At 41.7% G+C, this 19,815-nt stretch overlaps 1 protein-coding gene across 6 annotated transcripts in view; it reads left to right on the top strand.

Moving 5' to 3' along the window:
• LOC116049697 (protein FAM126B) overlaps positions 1 to 17,467 on the top strand; it is a 50,400-nt gene extending 32,933 nt beyond the window's left edge. For 5 of the 6 annotated variants that reach the window (XM_031299626.2, XM_031299607.2, XM_036004105.1 and 2 more), the window contains exons 6-13: positions 27 to 107; positions 2,341 to 2,456; positions 5,703 to 5,798; positions 6,591 to 6,707; positions 8,685 to 8,772; positions 8,967 to 9,123; positions 9,866 to 10,039; positions 13,533 to 17,467. In XM_031299626.2, the coding sequence (XP_031155486.1) occupies positions 27 to 107; positions 2,341 to 2,456; positions 5,703 to 5,798; positions 6,591 to 6,707; positions 8,685 to 8,772; positions 8,967 to 9,123; positions 9,866 to 10,039; positions 13,533 to 14,206 (1,503 nt within the window). In that variant the 3' untranslated portion in view covers positions 14,207 to 17,467. The remainder of the gene's footprint in view (positions 1 to 26; positions 108 to 2,340; positions 2,457 to 5,702; positions 5,799 to 6,590; positions 6,708 to 8,684; positions 8,773 to 8,966; positions 9,124 to 9,865; positions 10,040 to 13,532) is intronic. The other variant, XM_036004107.1, reaches the window with a different exon arrangement.
• The last annotated feature ends 2,348 nt before the right edge of the window (positions 17,468 to 19,815 follow it).

Here is a 19,815-nt window from a genome sequence, read left to right as displayed (position 1 = left end):
CTTCCTCCCTCTCTTTGGTTTTGCAGGAGATCGTGGACAAAGACGGCAACAGCAAGCTCCTCTCCTTCACAATCCCATCTCTGTCCAAGCCATCGATATATCATGAGGTGGGGCTCCTGTCTGTACTATCAATCAATATTTTGAAGTTTTTTTTTTCTACCACACCTCTCTTCTCAGTGTACTCTACTATTTACTTTCACTATTCCTGCCTTTTTCATCTTTCTCCCCCTCTTTTGCTGCTTCTGTCTTTTTCTCTCCGTCTTTGCCTCCTTCCCACTGACTATTGGATCGTTATAGAGACTTATTTAAGTGGCTGTTTGGAAGATGACACCTCCTTAGTGGTGCTACAGGAGGTCAATTTTCATTAGCTTCAACTCCAGGGCTTATCCATCTGTGTGTTTTAAGGTGTCAGTATGCGTCTGACATCAGAACTGGGGGCCCTTTTCACACAGTTACCTCTGTCACTTTTTGTGTGTACAACGCTTCACTATGAATGTCTTTGAGGAAAGATTGTCCGACTCATTGTGCTGGCTTTTCACCCTGTCTTAGAGTGTTGCCATTTTGTTTTGAAAATTCTAACACCTGAAGTCTCTCTCGCTCTTTTTCTGTGTTTCTCACAAAGTCTAATTAAAACATCTAGCGTAAAAAGTTTGGGCTGGCCGTCAAGGACTATCCAGGAATAAATCCATAATCGTTTGCACTTATACTCAAACTTTTCTGTTTCTGAAGATTTAAAAAAAAAATTAAAAAGGGGATGACTTTTAACTTTGGTTTTCAGTCCTCTTTTATTTAGTTTTACTCACTCACTCTGTCCTGGTTTGTGCAACGCCCCCAACTTTCTGACCTGACTGCTAAAACAGGGCACAGTATTGACTATTGTGTTGAGCTGGAATTCATTAGGAAGGTGTTTGTTTAACAGGACATGCTGACCTAGGAACATTTACTGAGGGCAGAAAGAAGCAGTGTGTCTTGTTGTCCAGCTTTTTTTTCTGCTACTCAAAGCAGAGCAAAACATGTACAGGATATTTTCATACACAATATGATGGCTCTCAGTGGGTGCTAGTGTGTGAGTGTTAGTGAGTGTTGATGAGACTACAGCGTGTGCTGAGGGCGATTTATCACTGTAATTTCAAGCTTGAGAGGCTCTTCCCTCCATGCTGTGAGAATGAAGAAAGCATGGCGGGGGGGTTTCGTGTGTGCGTGACTCCCAACAAGCTTCCTAGGCTGTAGTACGGCTCCACACATCACAGGCCTCCAGCATTAGCATACACTCCCGTCTCTCTTTTAATCCATCCTCCCATGCTTCTCTGCTCAGGATCGCCCAAGATACTTAGGATAGAATATCAATTAAATTTCGGGGTGACTTTTGCTCTGCTCGCCATCAGAATGAAGTGGCCCTGTGACATATTCTCAGTTGGACATAAATCACTTTTTCAGTCATTAACTGAGCCACTTCCTCTTTCTATGAAAGAAAGAGAAGTTTTAACATTAATTTGCTTATTGCCATACCAACCATATTTGCTAGGAATGTGACAAAAGGTACAAGTACAGTATACTCTACATACCTTTTGCCAATAATTATAAAATATAATTACAAATCAAAAAGATCTACAGAAGCAAAAAGTGGCAGGCTTTACAATAAAAAAACAGGAAATTGTTTAGCAGAGGTAGTAAGCCACAGCGATCTCATCTCATGATCTGTTTAGTCAGTAGATGGCGGCCTAAACGAGTGCATGACTCATTAAAGGTATCTCATGTGATGTGTGAAATAGCACCCTGACATGGTTAATGTTTTATTTCAGTGAATTACCTTTTATCATGTCAGGTGAGGTGACTCACTTCTGCTATAAAATACTGCAGGAAATCCTGACCTGTCAGTTTGTGTGTGCAGACGCCTTTTAAGAAAGTGGAGAGACTCCAATAGAAATAGTAGTAATAGTAGTTAAAAGAAAGTAAGGCAGAACTTCCGAGCCTAATGTTGCATGAAGGACTTTGTAACAGATACAAGGAAAATTGCAACACATATCTTTTAGTGGAGAAGTTCTACAGTCAGCAAATCCCAAATTTGTAAACCAATAACAAAGAAATGAGGTGCTGTCAGTTAATCCAGTCAGAGGTGAGAGTTTGGCAGAAGTCCAGTTGTAAAATCTGACCACTATCGCAGCAGTTTTCCATCTGAGCACAGCCCGGTTTGTCAATCAACAGCTTGAAGGGCACAGCAGCTTGTGTGCGCCCTGCTACAATTGCAATATCATCACTGCCCATTTACTTAGCATGTTGTAAGATCCACCATAGTGGACAAGTGTTTAACTTGTTTTTCTTGTGTGTGTGTGTGTGTAGCCTTCTAGCCTGGGGTCCATGGCACTGACAGAGGGGGCCCTCTGTCAACATGACCTGATCAGAGTGGTGTACAGCGGCCTCCACCCACAGAGAGAGACCTTCACAGCTCAGAACAGGTACCTCTTCGACACCACCAGCTGTTAACAGAGAGGGAATAATCTGAGACGCAGCAACGTCACAAAAGAGATTAAATTGCAGCAGTTTAGAGACATTGTGCCAAGTCTACCAGACTGAATGACTTACCAGCGGGCGAAACCTTTTGTTGCATTTTGGATACAGAGAAGTGGCAGTGCTGTAGGCCGTTCAGCCTCAGTGAACACAGGTGACACCACCAGACTGTCATCATTCTCTTGTATTTATTTATATATTTTATGTTTCTTTCAACTCACATCTCATCCTTCTCCATAAGATGAAAAAGACCTTTTAAGATGATCAGAGCAGAACCCTTGACTCTAAATCAGCCTCATCTGCAGACTCTCAGCAGGCTTGAAAGCTTTTTTGGCTCTCCCAATTTCTGGGAATTGCTGCTACAGTATGGATGAATGATAATCTTAGCATAGTAATGAAGCGTGCTGGAGTCCTGCCAGAAAATGGTCTGCTGTATGTTTCAGTGACCCATGCGCAGAGACAGAAACATAATCGGCTCTGATACTTCAGATGTGTAAGAGCAACACAGATAACACTGGTCATCCTGCGCATTGTCCAGAGCAGCGTGGCCCTCAGTGTGATGAACATAGAGCGTCATAAATATGGTGAATGGATTTCAGCAGGGCCATGCCTCATAGCTTATCTGGAAACCCATTTGTGTGCCTGGGCCTGAGATAGCGTTTATGAGAAGAAAGCCCGGAGCTCCTGAGAGGTGCCGGCTCACTCCGACTAATGATATACAACCAGGCCATTTACCTCCCCCTGTGCACAGAGTCAATTATGGCCCTTACACTCGAGGTCCTCCTCCTGGTTGTCTTCCATCTCACACAACACACACACACACACACTCTGAAACACACATGCACCAAATAGAGATGCACAATATTGATATTTTCACAGATATCAGATTTTTGTTTTACTATCATTTCAATACCATCATTTACCCTTTCACCATACCAGTGTTATCTATGATGCCATACAAACACTGCTTCGGTCCCAATTGATCTCTATACAAGTTACTGTTGTCGAGTATCTGCAGTCAGTCAAAGGTGTCCTGGGGCCTCATGTATAAAGGACTGCGCAGCTTTCATACCAGAAGATGGCGTACGGCCAAAACTTGAAAAGTACCTACGCAGAGAAATATTCACATGTATAAAACCGGGCGTACGCCAGGTCCTGTACACCTTTCCTTTATACATGACAATCGACGTGAAATTGAGCACACAGGAACGAGCCACCGACCCCGCCTTGCGTCCTCCTATAAATTAATATGAAAATTACTATAAATGCGCCCCCGACGTCATTCTTTGTCCAATCACAACGGGTAATACCTCTGCAGACGGAAAAAAAACTTCACCGACTGTGAGGTTGAGGTGCTGATCACGGGGGTGGGGGCGAGAAAAAAATGTTCTGTTTGTAGTTTTGTCATCTTGGATAAGCAATAAAAGAAAATGACCAGAGTGGCAAATGGTGACCGGGCGGTGAATGCACTGAACCATGGCAGAAATTAAAAAATATTTTGAATTGGAAATCAAGAGAATAGTGGCAGCGCCACACCAGCTACCAAACAACATGCATTACAGTTTCAGTCCAAATTACGCACAATAAGCAGTTTGAACTCATTGATTTTCTACGTGTTAGTACGCTCAGTGAAACTGAGTCCAGTGCAAGGGAGACCCGACTCAGGAGAGGAGAGGTTAGTGAGGCCAGCGTCTTCCGCGGCAGGTTTCAGTGCGCACAGATCCGCTGCGCCACGAATGGATGAAATAATGAAATAGTAAATAGGACTACAGCAACAAAAAAATGTGCAGAATCAAGACAGTCAAGACAGCCCAGTGTTTGGTGGACCGGGTACACCTTGTTCACTTACATAACCTACAAATCATCCACGGGATCAATTACGCATCACATGAGTTTGCCCACCCAACACAGCGTTTGTTCCTGGGGAGATGGATCCGTGCGTCTCACCTCCTGTGCGCCATGAATGTCTGATCCTCAGCAACTACAGAATCACAGGCACTATTGCATTTTCTGTTCCGATCTTTTTGTTGCACAGTGAGTAGATATTTCATCTATGGGAAATACAGAGGATGACTGAAAGTATTTTCTAAGTGGATTTTTCATTAATTTCCTGTCCTCGTGTTTAACAGAGGTTAAGTAGCCTGCAAATTAAACAGTTAGTAGTGTGAAAGATGTGAAACATTATTCACGTAAATGATCAAACTTTTATGGAGTATTGGCGGATACAATTATGTTTTTTCATAGACAACATCACAGACGTATATGCCAGTAGGTGAAGTGGAAACTTTATTTTGTGATGTTTGGTGATTTTTCAGCACTTTTCAGTTAGAATTCGCCACGTTACAGAGCCATACAAGTCTTTGCGGACGGCCCGCACATTCTCACGACTGCTCAACAGTTTGCGTGACGGGCTGCACATTCTCACGTCAAGTTAATTTTTTATACATCACAAAGTGTCCATGAAAACCAGCGTACTCAAGCTTTTTGTGCGTATGCAACTTTTATACATGAGGCCCCAGGTGATCACAAATCACTTCAACTCAAGTGTTATTTATTTTGGCTTTAGCTTTACAATTTTAAACATCTCTGTTATTGCAGTTCTGCTACAGCAGGTAGAGTCTGGACAGCTCCATGCAATCTGCTGCATCAAGTGAAAATGAGACCTGAGCTAGTAATTCACATTACATTTAAACAGAAATGGCCTATTATTAGTTTTAAAAAGGCACACTTTTTTATTAACCGTTGAATCATATCCATAGATTGCAATATGTCAGATATAATTTTGATGTCAATTCCAGTACTAATTACTGCCTTATAGGCAATTATTATACCAATAAGCTATAGTCTTCACACTGCATTTGGCCGGATTCTACACAACTGACACGGTGTGTGTGTTGAGAGTTTAAGGGTGATTAGTGCAGTATAATAGGCTGTGCATCTACAAACAGTAGTTCACAATGAACAAAACTGGTTAGGCAAGCAGTTTGCTTAACAGACTATTTTACGGTTCAGAAATTAGTGGATAGAATGTTAAACAAAAATGGACAAGTTGGGGTTTAGGTTTAGCTGAAATCAGATTATCAGTTTTCTAATTTTTATATGATATCATTCTTGGTGTTGCGCAATAACTGAGTTAATTAGAACCTACTGAGAGTCTGTATTACTGTGCTTGATGTATTGTTTTCTGGTTGCAGGTTTGAAGTGCTGTGTTTCCTCATGCTCTGCTACAACTCCGCTGTGGTGTACATGCCCCTATCTTCCTATCAGTCAGTATGCAGAATGAGCTCACGGTGAGGAAAACACATGTGAAAAGCATGCCTTTTTGTGTGTCTTTAACCCACAGCCTTGTCCTTTTTGTACCCAGTTAGTGACCACCCTCTCCTCTTTTACCTCCATTACTTGCTTTACTGAATCTAGCATTAAATCACCACCTTTACCATGTAGCCATACACTGACCTCAATACGGACTGTCCTGGTTGCAGGAGGATTTGATACCATAATAAGTACCATTTTGTTAGGGCTTAGTTGTCTGTGATTGGCCAAATGAAAGCATCCCTGCTAGATGCCTGTCTGAGTCTGTCCGTCTGGGGTACACTGAGATGCCCTGGAGTTAGGAGAAAGAATCAATGTGGAATTCACAATATGAGGCTCTGTAGTGGAGCCGCCGGTCGGTGATTGTCCCACCGCAGCGCGCAGACGGTTCAGGATATGAAGACTTCCCTACTGTGAGTGAGCAGACAGACAACGCCTGAAGCAAGCTCAGTCTAGACATACGGCAAACTGTGACTGTGAAGATTTCAGAGTACAATGCTCACGAGAACAATGCTCACTCTTTGAATTTAGCCTCTATGTGTAGAACACCCCGTCGTCTAACTTTGCCTGACCTCTACAAGTGTGAAGTAGTTAAAAATGTGTTCCCCTTGCTCACTGTTTGATATGTTTGCACTTTCTGTGTTGTTTACTGGGGAGATGACTGATTTAGTTCTTCTTCTCATCCAGGGTCATCTGATCTATGCTACCTCCCTTTGCAGTATGACTTTACTCACCTTACTTTCGTGACTGTATGTGTGTTCCCTCCTCAGGCTGTGCGTATGTGGCTTCCCCCGGCAGCAGCAGAAGCTTTGGAGGGAACCTTGCAACCGTGTTCTGTTGGACCCTGAGTTCATGGTGCAGATGCTGACTGCAGTTTATCATGCCATGTATGTACCTTTTTATAGTTGCAATAATGAGTTGCTCATTTACACATCTAGCAGTGACGGAGCAACATTATAATTCATGTGGAGTTGTGTTGGTGGCCACCTGGTGAATACAAGCCCAATATTCACTCTCTTGTTAGCTCTGTTTTTGGTCTAACAACTCCTGCGGGTAATATCTGTCTCTTTAGCTGCTAAATCTTCCACTATGTTCACCAGCTAGGGACTCTGTGTCCTTCTGATGTTTGGTACTGAACAGCTACTGTACAAAAACAGTCTGAAAACAGCTGACTGCTGCAGCCAAAAATGACGCTATGGGAGCAGTGAGAGTAAACCAACACTGTAAAATAGCAGCCAGACAGCTAAACAATGAGCTGAAACTCGCTATGAATCTCTGTAAAGCCGAGGGGGGCTGCAGATTCAGGTGATCATTCTAGCGACCTCTTTCAAATTGTCACATTGTTTTCACATTGTTATTAAAAAAATATAAATTATAGCAGCTGCTTTAAGTGGCTTTCATCCATGGCCTTTCACATCACCAATCTTTATTGGAAGATTATTGAGGACATTACATAACAGATAACAGGTAACAGATAATCTCGTGTTTGTTGCTCACTTTAACAGATATGATCATGGACATGAGATCCTTCATGAGCTACATATCACAATGTTTCTCATTTTGTTATTGTGCCTCTGCGGGGCATCACTAATGAGGGCAGTCTCTCTTCTATTTTGCTGCGATATACTGCAGAAAATCTCCAACAGCATTTGATAAAGACAGAAGCTCCCCACTGTACAGACTTTTATATTTAATGTATTATTATATGATATATGATTTCATGCCCTATGAGGAGGACAGTCGTTGCAAAGCTAATTACGGCTCCACGATGATGGCTTATCCTCGGAGGTGCATCCCCTGATACGGTAGTGACTGGAATCACCGCTGTTCAGGATAGTGTAGCAAGAAGAGGGGGGAGAGAAGGAGGATGCATTCTGTCTCATTGCCCCAACGAGGGTACACAGCAGCAATCAGGAGATTGGAGCAGTCCATGCCGCTGGAAAAAAAAAACACATGAAGGGCAGATAAACATGAATCCACAGCTCCACACATGCAGAGGGACCTTGGCACTGGTTGAGGACACTCTGGGATTTGGGTTAATATGTCTGCTAATGCTACAATGCTGTAATACCACATAGAGAGAGAGAGTAAGGGAGACACACAGGGATATCGGAACAAATAGACACATTTTAGATTTTCTTCTAACAAGTTTGAAATGTATTCAGACCGATTTTCCAGCCTTTACAGCATCAGAGAATCTGTTTTAACCTGCCCATTCATTCCATCTTTTTCATCTTGAGTTTAAAGGAAACCCAACACATTTTTCCCTGGCTGTGTGATTATTTAATGTGCAGGACCAGATCAAAAGAGAGCTCAGCCGTGCAGTTCTAATTCTTTTCTTTTTATTTTAATGTGTAATGTATTTATTTCTTGTTGCTGTTCTTTTAATCCCTCTACGGGGATGTGACATCACCCCATGCAAAGCTAAAGACATCCCTCATCCTCTTTTAGCAAAGAGCCAGGTGATGAACACAAAGATTTACCTATACCCTAACCCTATACCTACACTTACATCCATCATTTACTCACACTATTTGCACATTATTTGAACACATTACATTTACACAAATTAGTGATTCTAACGGTTTCATAATTGCCAAATATGCATGGTGAAGTTCTTCTGCGTGCATTTTTGTGATTTAATTAAGGGATGTATGTGTTCCCTTTTAAAACACTTTACCTTTTGTAAGAAAATAAGTTGAAGCACAGGTTAAAGACAATTTCTCATTCCCTCCCTGACTGAACTAATTCTAGTTCACAGGGATGTGACTCAGACATCAAAGTATCTGGTCAGGCACTCAAATAAGCTCAGAACATGACGTTGTTAAATGCGTGTGCGTGCATTTGTGTTTTGTGATGTGTAGATACAATGGGGAGTGGGAGATGGGGCAGGAAGCACTGGAGGACATTCTGTACAGAGCCCAGCTGGAGCTTTACTCCCAGCCTCTCTTGGTAAGAGCAACAGCACCATGTCTGTGGAGTTAATCCATGTTTCACCCATGTCAGCTCAGGCTCTGCACAATACTTCAAATCAGTAATGATGATGCCAAATCGGGGTCATAATCAGGCTTCAAATCTTGTAATACCTTCCTGGTTTTATCACTGAACTGCTTATCGATCTGCATCTGTGTATGTCTCATCTCCAGCTGGGGAACGCCATGAAGAACTCGCTGCCAGAGAGGGCTCCCGATGAGCCGCGGGGGCGCAAGGTGCTCCAGGTGGAGGTGACACCCACCATTAGCCGCATTTCTATCTCAGCCATCACCACCGCCTCCATACGACGCCACCGCTGGAAGAGAGAGGGTAAGACTGCAGCAGCCCTGGCTCATGGCTGAAGCACACAGCAAAGAGAATCAGGAGAGATCTCCGTAGATAGACAGACAGCACAGAAGATCCATTACAATACTATTTTTTTTCTTTTTTTTTATTGCCCTCGTTATTGATTTAGCACTCTAGGGTTGGTTGGAGTTCTGCTATGCAAGAAAAAGCCCCAATGTTCAGTTATGATTCAAGCTGTAAACTTACAAACTTTTTTTTTTTTTCCGATCAGTGAAAGACCGCAAGAGGGAACTATTTGGTGAGAGAATGACTTTTCTGGTGGTTGACCTTAACAGTGAGAAGGAAATCTGTTTCTCTGTAAACCAGCCACACCATTAGCATCGTCCAAAGGGTGTTTTCATGTCAGTTATTGTATGTAATTGTGGTCATATAGTCTCTGTGTCGCAGTGCTTGTGCCACTCACTGCTCCTTATTGCTCCGTTTTTGCTTGTCTTGTCTATCAAGTGTGTGCAGTGCTTTCTATCACCAGTTAAATCAATGGTTTGCGGTTTAAGAGAAACTCATGACAAAATGGTCCATTTTAGCCACTAGATGGGTGATTAATGGGGCAGCTCCTTTTTAAAATAACATTGCGTTCATTTTGTAAATCTACAAATGAATTTACAGACAGCTGTTAGGCCTGCTGTGCCCATGATGAGGCCCAAATCGGTTGACGCTTGCTGCCACTAAAGAAACACGTTTCCCCGTCTGTGTTGTTGACTCCCAGATTGTTTTGACTACTCAACCGGTGCAGACTTGAGCCTCATCGTCAAGCCTCCTAGCCTCGCCCAGCACCACCACACTCCCTGGGACCCCGCAGCCAAAGAGGAGAGAGAAGGGCGGCCTCACAGCCACCACAGCAGCAGCAGCAGCAGCATCATCCCCCCCATCACATTTGAGGGTATGGGACAGGGGCGGACACTCAGAGCAGAGGGGGTCTCAGGAGGAGGTGCCCCTTTTGATCTGTATCCCCTCAACCCTCCTCCTCCCTCTCCTCCTACCCCTCCTCAACTTCAAGGGGTTAACACTGCTGTTCCCATTTTGGCTGCCTCTTCAATTCCCCAGAGTATACTAACTCATCCAGTCTATAAGACCCTCAGCCACCACCACTATTTTCCGTCTCATCCGAGAATGGAAGAGTCGCCTATTCTGGGTTTGAAGGAAGTGTGGCTAGTGGCCATTTTGCATGGGCCTGTCATCATGTCATATCCTCTCTTTTTCCTCATCATGTCTGCAACGTACTTTAGACTGCTGCCCTTGTCACTCACTGAGCATGTTCAGTGCCCAGCCTGCAGCTTGACCTTTTACTCTGGGCTTTCTCAACTCTCCACGTCTGATAAAAGGATTTATAGATTTATTTTTTCGGTAGTAATAAATAATAATAAAAATAATAATTATTATTAAAATAAAATAAATAATAATGTAGTTCAGAAAAAGTCATACATTTTTACAAAACTGGCACAGAGCAACAGGCATCCTGTTTCTGTTGTGCCCCTCGCGGTGCTTGACAGCACCACAAGTTTTTGGTCACTCAGGCCAGCAGCGAACCATCTGCTGCCGCCATTCTGCAGGAAGAGGCCTTCCATTTTGTTTCTTAGACCAGCAGCTTTATTGTATGCTAATTTTGTGTTCTGCCACATCTCTTTTCCTCAGCTCAGTGAGTGGGAACCAGCCCTTCATCATGCATGCGCACACTACGGCAAGCTTAGAAAATTTCCACTAAAACACAAAACCCTGGAACACTAACATTTCAAATGACAAGGCCAAGTGAGCAGACTGAATATTGTCAAGGTTTTCAAATCCCAATACTTTGAACTGCAAAGGCTACATCACTGCCAGGGAGTTATTTGGCCCATTTTGTCTTGTTGAATGTGTGTCCATTTCCATGTGTGGTTGCTACATTTTGTTTTTTTCAAATCTGGAAACATCATTCAGATCCTTTTGTCATGACTGAAAATTAGCTCATTCCCTGGCTTAACAGTCTGAGGGCCACCCCGTCTTCTTTCCATGATTGTTGATTTAACTCTGTGCAGCTGTGGTGAAAGAATCCCCAAAGTTGTTTCATAAGCTAGAAATCTGCTACCCAGTTAGGAGAGAACTGTGATTATTTAAAAAGATGATTGATCACTCAGTGTCTGTGTATATTTACTGGACATTCTGTTGCAGAAAGAAATATCTTAACACATGACCTTTTAGTTTTGGGCTGCATTGCAGTGATATGGCTTTGCATGTTTAATCCTATTAACTACAAATTGCATTTACTTTGTGTCGCAACCATTTTCCATGGTATAGCATAAATATTTTGATTATCAGTACTTGATTAATCCCTCCTGGGGAAAATATAATAGATTTCCCTTCCTTCTTGGAAGCCATTGGTTTCCAATCATTTCACATCACAGTGAAAATAAATGTGCAGACTCAAGCTAGCAACTCTAATTATATATTATGAAATATTTCATCGCTTTATTTTTTGTTCTGCCATTGAGAAGAAAGGGACAGTTTTAAAATTGTTAAGGATGCTTGGATCTTAGATTTGATTAATTTGGCTGCCAAACATGTTTTTAATGCTAGACATTACAAAGAACAACACAGTGGATATGCAGTCATGTTTTGTTTTTTTTTATAATGTAGCCATGATAATATAGGCTTTTTAACTTAAATACTTTAACAAAGCTGCATGCTTCAAGTTTTCGGGGAATCCACTTCCCTACATGTGGACAATGTTTGCCTACATCAGGAGCACCTTCTTTGTGTTACATCACAGCCAGATCCAAGTAGCGCTTCCTTCCTTGTTTTTGTTATTACAAAACTTACATTATCCTTCTCACATGATCCATATATGTGATTTCAGTGTTTAATTCCTCAAAATTATTTTCAACCGGCAGTTCTAAAATGTTGCATGTCACAGTGTCCTTGAATGCACCATCAAGGATGAGTTTTTAAAGTGGTCCCTGCTCCACAGTTGCATTAGCACACACCAAAATAACATATTAAAAATGAAGGCAAAGAAACATTACCATAGTGGATTATCTGTCTAAAGTACATTTTAGGCTCTGCAGACAGATTTTTGTCGCAATAACCGGAAACCAATAGCAAGCATATGAATGTGTTGCACAAACAAACGTAAGCAAATTGTAGTCAAAAGGCTAAAACATGGAAAAACACTGCTATGATCCTGTAATTGCAAAGCTTTGAAGAACTTTTAGCTCTTCATCTGAGATTGGACTGACTTGTAATGGCTTGCAGACTGGCCCATTTAGCCTGTGGACTGTCAGCTCTAACTGGAGTACTATTGATCTGATGAGGTGTATGGACCCGCCTCGGTGCTCTCCACAGGCTCGCGTCTCGGCTGGCCAACCATCTGACAGCTGGGTTACTGCTGCAAGAGAAACGAGGGATGGGGCAGGAGAGCATGCGTCTTCTCCTCATGTTTTATGTGCATGTCCGTCCAGACCTTTTCTTCTCGATTTCTTTTCTGGTGCTGCCTGTGGTTCCCCGTCGTCAAATTTTGCTTGTCCCAACGATGCATGACGAAGACAGACGGCTGATCCTCTGTCTCTTCTGTTTAACAGGCTTTACCCTGCATACTGTATGTCAATAACATGCTTTTTTTTCTAACTCAATTTATCATCTTCTTCCCTTTCAGCTTTCAAAGGAGTTCATAGATGGATTATTAAATGTTTAATTGTTTGGATGTCTTCATGTCAATATTGTGCCCATTCCATCAAATTATCACCTGATAACAATTGTCTAATATATATGGATTATGACATATTTTGCTAGACAAGCTCTGCTCTCTTATCTGGCAGGTTATTGAATTCAAACTTTTCCAAAACAAACAGCAAGTTAGATTTTAGTCGATCTGAATGGCATGAGATGAGCAAAGCTCAGTCATTGTGGAGCATATTGAATTGAACCTTTGGTGCATAATGAGTTAGCTAGAGAAGCAGCATGGTTTGTTTAGTGTGCTAGAAGGCTCTTCATTTAGTCTGCTAATTAGTTCTACATTATTTATAAAAAAATAATGTTAATGTTATTGCTCAGATTAATCTGAAGTTTGTCGCAGGCCTGTTAACATCACTGTTAACAAGAATCAGCAGCTATAAACCTTTCTATTTCTCTGGATTATATTTGTCTAGATTCTGAATTTTGGCACTTTACTAATAATAGTAATTGGTTTATTAGTATTTTGAAAGCGCTGTGTCAAGATTTTCTAATTTTATTTTTATTTTTTTAAATGAATATGCGCCACAAGACTTAGGGCATTAGGGTTAAAAGTTTAACTTAAAAGTTTACTTACTTTTGTCAACATTACCTTCGTTGTCTGACCTTGCTTACTTTTCTGTTTGTCTATCATGCTTTTGTTCTGTCTCTTCGTGTATGTTCATGTTCAGATGCTGATGGTATGAGCGGCGGGGAAGATTCCTTCAATGTCAACGACCCAGACGAGGGTTTCTCCTCCGGGGCGTCTAACAGCAGCCAGCCCAGCGGCACCAAGGCGGGCGGCAGCGTGGGGCCGAGGGGCGGCAGCCTGAACAGCAGCAGCAGCAGCATCAAGAAAGCCATCACGGCCCGGCTGTCTCGGGACAAAGAGAGAGAGAGGGAGAGGGAGAGGGAGCGGGAGAGGGAGCGGGAGCGGGAAGCAGAGAAACGGGCAGATTTGTCAACGGATCACCAGGCTGTTGTGAGGAGGCACCACCAGAGGCAGCAATCGCCTCCAGCCAGCATCACATTGGATGCCATCCAGCTGAGCCCCATAAAGAAGCACCTGAGCTTCCCTGCGGGACCCATGCTGGTGCGGACTGGCAGCACCTCCTCCAGCAAGTCCTTTGACTGCATGAATTTCAACCTGAATGGAGGCGATGATGAGCGAGAGAAGGCGGCAGGGGGCTCTGACAAGGAAGGAGGGCTTCCAGCAGGCGGCTCCCACCGCCACTCCACCATTAGTCTGAAGGAGGAGCACCTCATCAGGCCAGAGGACGCCCAGGACCTCCTGTCTCCTGGAGCTCCTCTCACCAAGCAGTCCCGCTCCCCCAGTTTCAACATGCAGATCATATCACAGGTCTAAATACAGTGCAGGACATGGTACACACACACACGTGCACGCATACACACACACACACACACACACACACACACACACACACACACACACACAATACCTGTTCATAACACTCATCCTCATGCAGTTTTTCCTCTGCAACTCTTTACAACCCTATTATGACAATTTTTGTCTACCTATACTGTATGTGTTGGTGTGCGTGAGTGCGTGTGTGTGCTAAATAGTCGTGTCTCCACCCTTTTAACATCCATTACAATCGTGACCTGCAGTTGTTGCTGGTGGGTTTAGCTTTACTGAAAATGGAACCAGAGAAAAGTAGTAAGTGATGACTGCCCATTGCTGTTACTACAGTCCAGCATGTCAGTGCATCCTCCCGTCTAACCAGGCTGAACATTCCACACAGAAACTCCTCAAAACAAGGAAGTGTTGAAAGAAAACGTGTAAGGATGCCATGCTAGCTGTAGGGGATATATATATAGATATATATATTTCAGATTTGTTGAGTTCCTGACTGAATCAGTCAACAATGAATCAGCAATAACACTTAGCGTCATTCATGTAGAGAAGAGTGGGGATTATTGCTCTTTCTCTTAATTCCTTCGCTTTCATTCCCCGGGCTCACGTGCAATCGTTCTTGCTGATTATCTTCCTAGTTAATTGCTGTTTTTAAAATAGGCATAAATGGTTTTAAATGAATAAAATTCCTTTTTAAATGTTTTTTTTAATTTATTTTTTTTATTAAATCACAATCCAAATAAGGTAGCATTTGTTCTTTACTCGCTTGACAGTTATTTGGCAGAAATCGGACAGATCCAAGAGGTATTATCTAGTCTTCAGCCCACTCACTTCCTTTTATTGTGTAATTATAATACTCTCATTTGATCTAAAAAATCAGACTTTTAAGATTGTTGTCAAACCAAACTGGAATGTGCTAAGGGTTTGTCTTGCCCTAAGCTTTTAACTGGACAAATCTAAAGAAATCAGTACTGTGCAGCTACAAGAGGAATGAATTCATCTTGTGACTTCAAATCTGAAGCTGAATCTTGTGGAAGAACTGGATGAAAACATTGTTGACAGTGTAGCTTTGGGCCTGAAGCTAAAAGGCAATGACTGTATTTTATATTGGATTGTTATTATGGTTCAAACCATTTAATGGGTCCTTCCATCCCAATGCAGTTGTCAGTGTGTTTGTCAGGCTCTGGCTTGTGTGCGGTGTCATGTCTGAGCCGGTGACATACTGCCCTCTGGAGGCTTGTGTTAGTCACTGCGCTTTCAGCAGTCACCATGACGATGGTCTCGCGCTTTGCACTCTGATTGGATGCTCATGATACATTTTGTTCTACCTCATTGTGTGTTCACCCTGCCACTCAGACACTTGTCTCCCAATCAGACGCAGGATTTAAAGACCCCATTAGGTTTTAAACTGGGGGAGTAAATAGTGGGGACCAAACTGGTTTCACACTGCAACTGTAATGACTCTGTAAAATCTGTGTGTTCACGTGAGGAGTTTTGACTGAATATCTCGGCCTCGCATTTCAGTTTAATCACACCATGCACAAAACCTAGCTGCAAAACAAGAACACAATTGTCTTCAGATTTTCTGTCATATATCAAACAACCACAGAATTAACCTGACTATTTGAATTCCCAAAAATGTCCTGCTGAACTTTTTTTTTTTTAACGTAATTTTTGAAGTGCAATTTTGTTATCCTCATGTGCATGGAGTTGGATCTTCTCTGCTGTTAAATGCCTGCATCTGCCTGCACAGTGCTAGCTAGCCTTCTGTAGTGCTCCCTGTCCAGGCTGAGTGATTTGAACATGGCGTGCTTGTCTGCATGTTTAGTGCCCTGCAAAGCACTGCTGTTTCAGATGCGTGAAACAGCCAGCGAGCCAAACCCAAGTCTCGTCCTCGTCTTTGCCAGATGTGCCAATACACATCCTCTCCTTAAGGAAATTTACGTTTTGCTTGGATGTCTTAAGTTAAAATGACGTTTATGAAACGTGATGTTTTGTTCTGTTTACTGGTCTTATTTCAAAGTTAAGGGACAAAAAAAAGGGATGTTTGGACTTATGGCTCAGTGTGCCCTTAGCTCTACCTATTTTGACATGAATATTCTTTTCACTCATCACAGGTGTGTGCGACACACTGGACTTTCATTGTCATCACTATTTGCTGTTCACATGTAAAAGCAGTATATTATGCGTCTGTGTACCGTAGATGTCAGCTGTTGTATTGCATTTCCCATGTCTTGCTCAAGTGCTTATTTAAAATAAGGATGAATGATTAATGTATATAGACAAGTCAGTTCAGTCCGCAGTGAAAGTCCCACACACTCATGCTCCCGCTGTGCTGGATACCTTCACAGCTGCTGCTCCTGGTCCTGAGTGAGTCCTGTGTGCGCTTTAGCCTTAAACATTTCAGGCCAAAAAGTCTTGGTCGTCAGCTCTTTGGGCTCCCATGCTCCTCCTGGACTGGACTGTGTAAGAAGAAGAGGAGAGGAGTGCAGCTACAGTTCACACTCTCACCTGGTCTGTCTGCTATCATCCCTGTGCTGTGTGGCTCACAAGCCGTGTTCCCATTTGCTGTATTTTACCGTGAGTTGAGTGGCACTTTTTTGCTGTTTTTATAACTAGTGACGTGTTCATGTCATTAATATGAGTGCCCCTGACCAACGTTACCAGCAGCCATGTTGGTTCTGTAGGTTGACTTAGAGTAACAGATAGACAAATATTCCTCGGTGTCTGATTTGCATGTTATCAGGGTGGGAAATGAACACCAGCCAGTGAATGTTGATAAAACTGGACTGTGGCTGGAAATTTGATCTATTTAATTTGGTAGAATAATGAGCCCTGAAATCCCCATAAGGTCCGCTTACATTTCAAAAAAGGCTTATATATAGGTGGTTTAAAAAAAAAAAAAAGAAAGATTCAACGTGTACTTGGTCAGCCACTGTCGCTGGTGGACAAAGTTCATTTCCTGTCCTGCATGTGATAACTGTGGGCTTTGTTTTCATACAGTATAATGCACTTTAATCCATCCACCTCTTTCCTCAAGATAGTTATTGAAATGATATATGTGCAAACGTGTATACACTCAATGCAGGGTTTTAGTCTCTTTAAAGTAGTACTTCTATGTGATGTCACATCCAACACAATGCTATTTTTGTTAAAGTCTAAGGGTACAGCTGTTATTTTTTTATTTTCAAAACCAAAAATAAAATATTAAGGGGTCTGGAAGGTCTCAGGAGTTTATTAAAAAGCCACATTTAAAAAAAAAAAAAAAAAAAAAAAATGGCAGCACCAACATTTCTGTTCTTGAAGTCAGAATTGATTCTATGCAACATTTTTTCCCCTTTTTTGTTTTTGGTGTTACTGGCTTTTATTGATCCGTGTCGGGTGAGACGAGCAGATGCATTTAAGATGATTTTTAAGGTGCAAGTGCTCAATAGCTTCCCCATTCCGTGATTCAGCGTGAAGGACCTCTCTCATGTGGGTGAAGACCATCCAATTGTCATCCGCCTGCGCTCACAAAGAGAACGCCACACCGGGACTTTTGGTGCATGCCGGGCCCTTTTGTCAGTTCACTGCTCTGTGGCTCAAAGACGTCAGATGGTGTATGAGATATAGACAGATTATCAATGATGAATCTAATCTAGATGCTCCGAGGAAAGCTGCTGGACGATGTGATAACACTGTACTATTGATGTTATATAAATGGAGAAAAAGACTTATTTTAAATCTTGTAAATATAAAATGTACAAAGGTGAAAGCAAGATAAATATAACATAACTGAAGATCAGTCGGAGATGTAGAGCAAAATTAATCTGTATATTGTTGAATAAATATTGTGCCGTAAGGGATATGAGTGTCTGTCTGCTTTGTATATGTGCAAGGGGTACAATATGATAGAGCTCACAGTGACTCATCACCATACAACTGCTACGTTATTAGAGATCATTTTACAAATATCCACAGTACAGTTAGTTTTATTAAACTACTGTTTTACTAGGTAATTTATCCAAAATTCCAAAGGGTTGACAGTATTTACAAACAAGCCAAAGTTTTCTCAACCTTTCTAACCTTAGATTTCTTCTTGATTCAAGCAAAAAAGTTGTCTACTGAGAAACCATAACATTTTGGACCAATTAATCAGGAGAATAATCCACATATTAATTGATAATGAAAATTATAAATTGCAATCCTAGTAATAAAATATGCTATTGGTATGCCTGTTTTAGTCAAAGATTTTTAACTAACAGGTTTTGTGAAATTTCCCCTCAAAGTCATGTTTGTTCACAATATATTGGAGTAACATAATAAAATCTGAGAAAAGTAGACTGAAATACTTAACTAAGGAGTGACTTCCACAGAACAAGACACTTCTGAGGGTGGAACGTGTGTACAGCAGCAAAATTCCCAGTTAGTGACTGGAGATAACGTGTGTGTGTGTTCGTTTTTTTAACTTTCTTGATCTTTACTTCCTCGCTCGAAAACCGTAACTCCTATTGCTTAATGTTTAATACTGTGAGATATATATATATATATATATATATATATATATATATATATATATATACACACACACTTGATCCTTACTTCTTCAAAGCCCTGCCCAGGGGAAGGTTGTCTATAAACTAAGAAAGTGCCTAATCAAACTTCTTGGGAAAACACTTGTGTGTTCAGCTGCAAAATTACCAGTCAGATTAATCTCTTATCAAAATAATTCTCAACATAGGCAATATTGGCATCACTGAGTACCTGTGTGTCTACCAGTGTTGTTAAATTATTTTGGTGATAATGTTGGTGTTATTTGTCAGCTAACATGATGTCATGATGGAGTAACTGACAAACTGAGGAGGTGAAAAAGAGGCTGGCCTCTGGAGGACTTATTTTGTTTCTTTGTTCCAACTTCCAAGTGGCCTGTAGCCTACGTTAGTCATGAATAAATGATGTTAAAAATGGCAAAAAGAGCTGTGTGCGTGCGCACCGACATCTGTGGGGCTCGGGTTTTTTTTCGGGCCTAACTTTTAAGGCCCGATTACAGCTCTAACTCCTATCGCTTAATGTTTAATACTGTGAGAGATATAACACCCTGCTGGACATCCTGTGCAAGAATGGTGTGTGTTGTGTAAGAAATGTGAGGACAGTAGCTGTCCATGCCTTCATCATTCACACCAATGAAGTTAGCACTAAACACATGGACTGTAACAATAGTTTTATACCATGTGGTTTTAAACAGTCTATGACTAAACACAAAATAACCTTGACAACCATGGCACGATTGTGTGAACAGATACTAAATAAACCATAGAAATAAAATGCAATAAACCTTGCTGTGAGGTTGTTTTGTAAACTGTTTCCGAGGTCATGAATGAACTTTTCCTAGACACTCATCATTTACCAGACTAAATGTAATCGATCAATCTAAACTGTTAGACACAGTAACTATTAACTCAGAAACTGTGATAGTTTGAATGAATGACAAACACACATACACAATCACTACAGAGAGCCAATCAAAAGCTCCATTCAGTAACAAGATCCCTAGTTAAATACTCTGGAGGTGTCACCCATAGACTGTAAAGTCACCTGGCAACCAATGCTGTAACGCCTGG

Source organism: Sander lucioperca, chromosome 8, assembly GCF_008315115.2.
Source record: "Sander lucioperca isolate FBNREF2018 chromosome 8, SLUC_FBN_1.2, whole genome shotgun sequence".
In the NCBI taxonomy this organism is placed as follows: Eukaryota; Metazoa; Chordata; class Actinopteri; order Perciformes; family Percidae; genus Sander; species Sander lucioperca.
The sequence above is the reverse complement of the archived record's forward strand: the minus strand, read 5'-3'. Positions and strand labels throughout refer to the sequence as shown.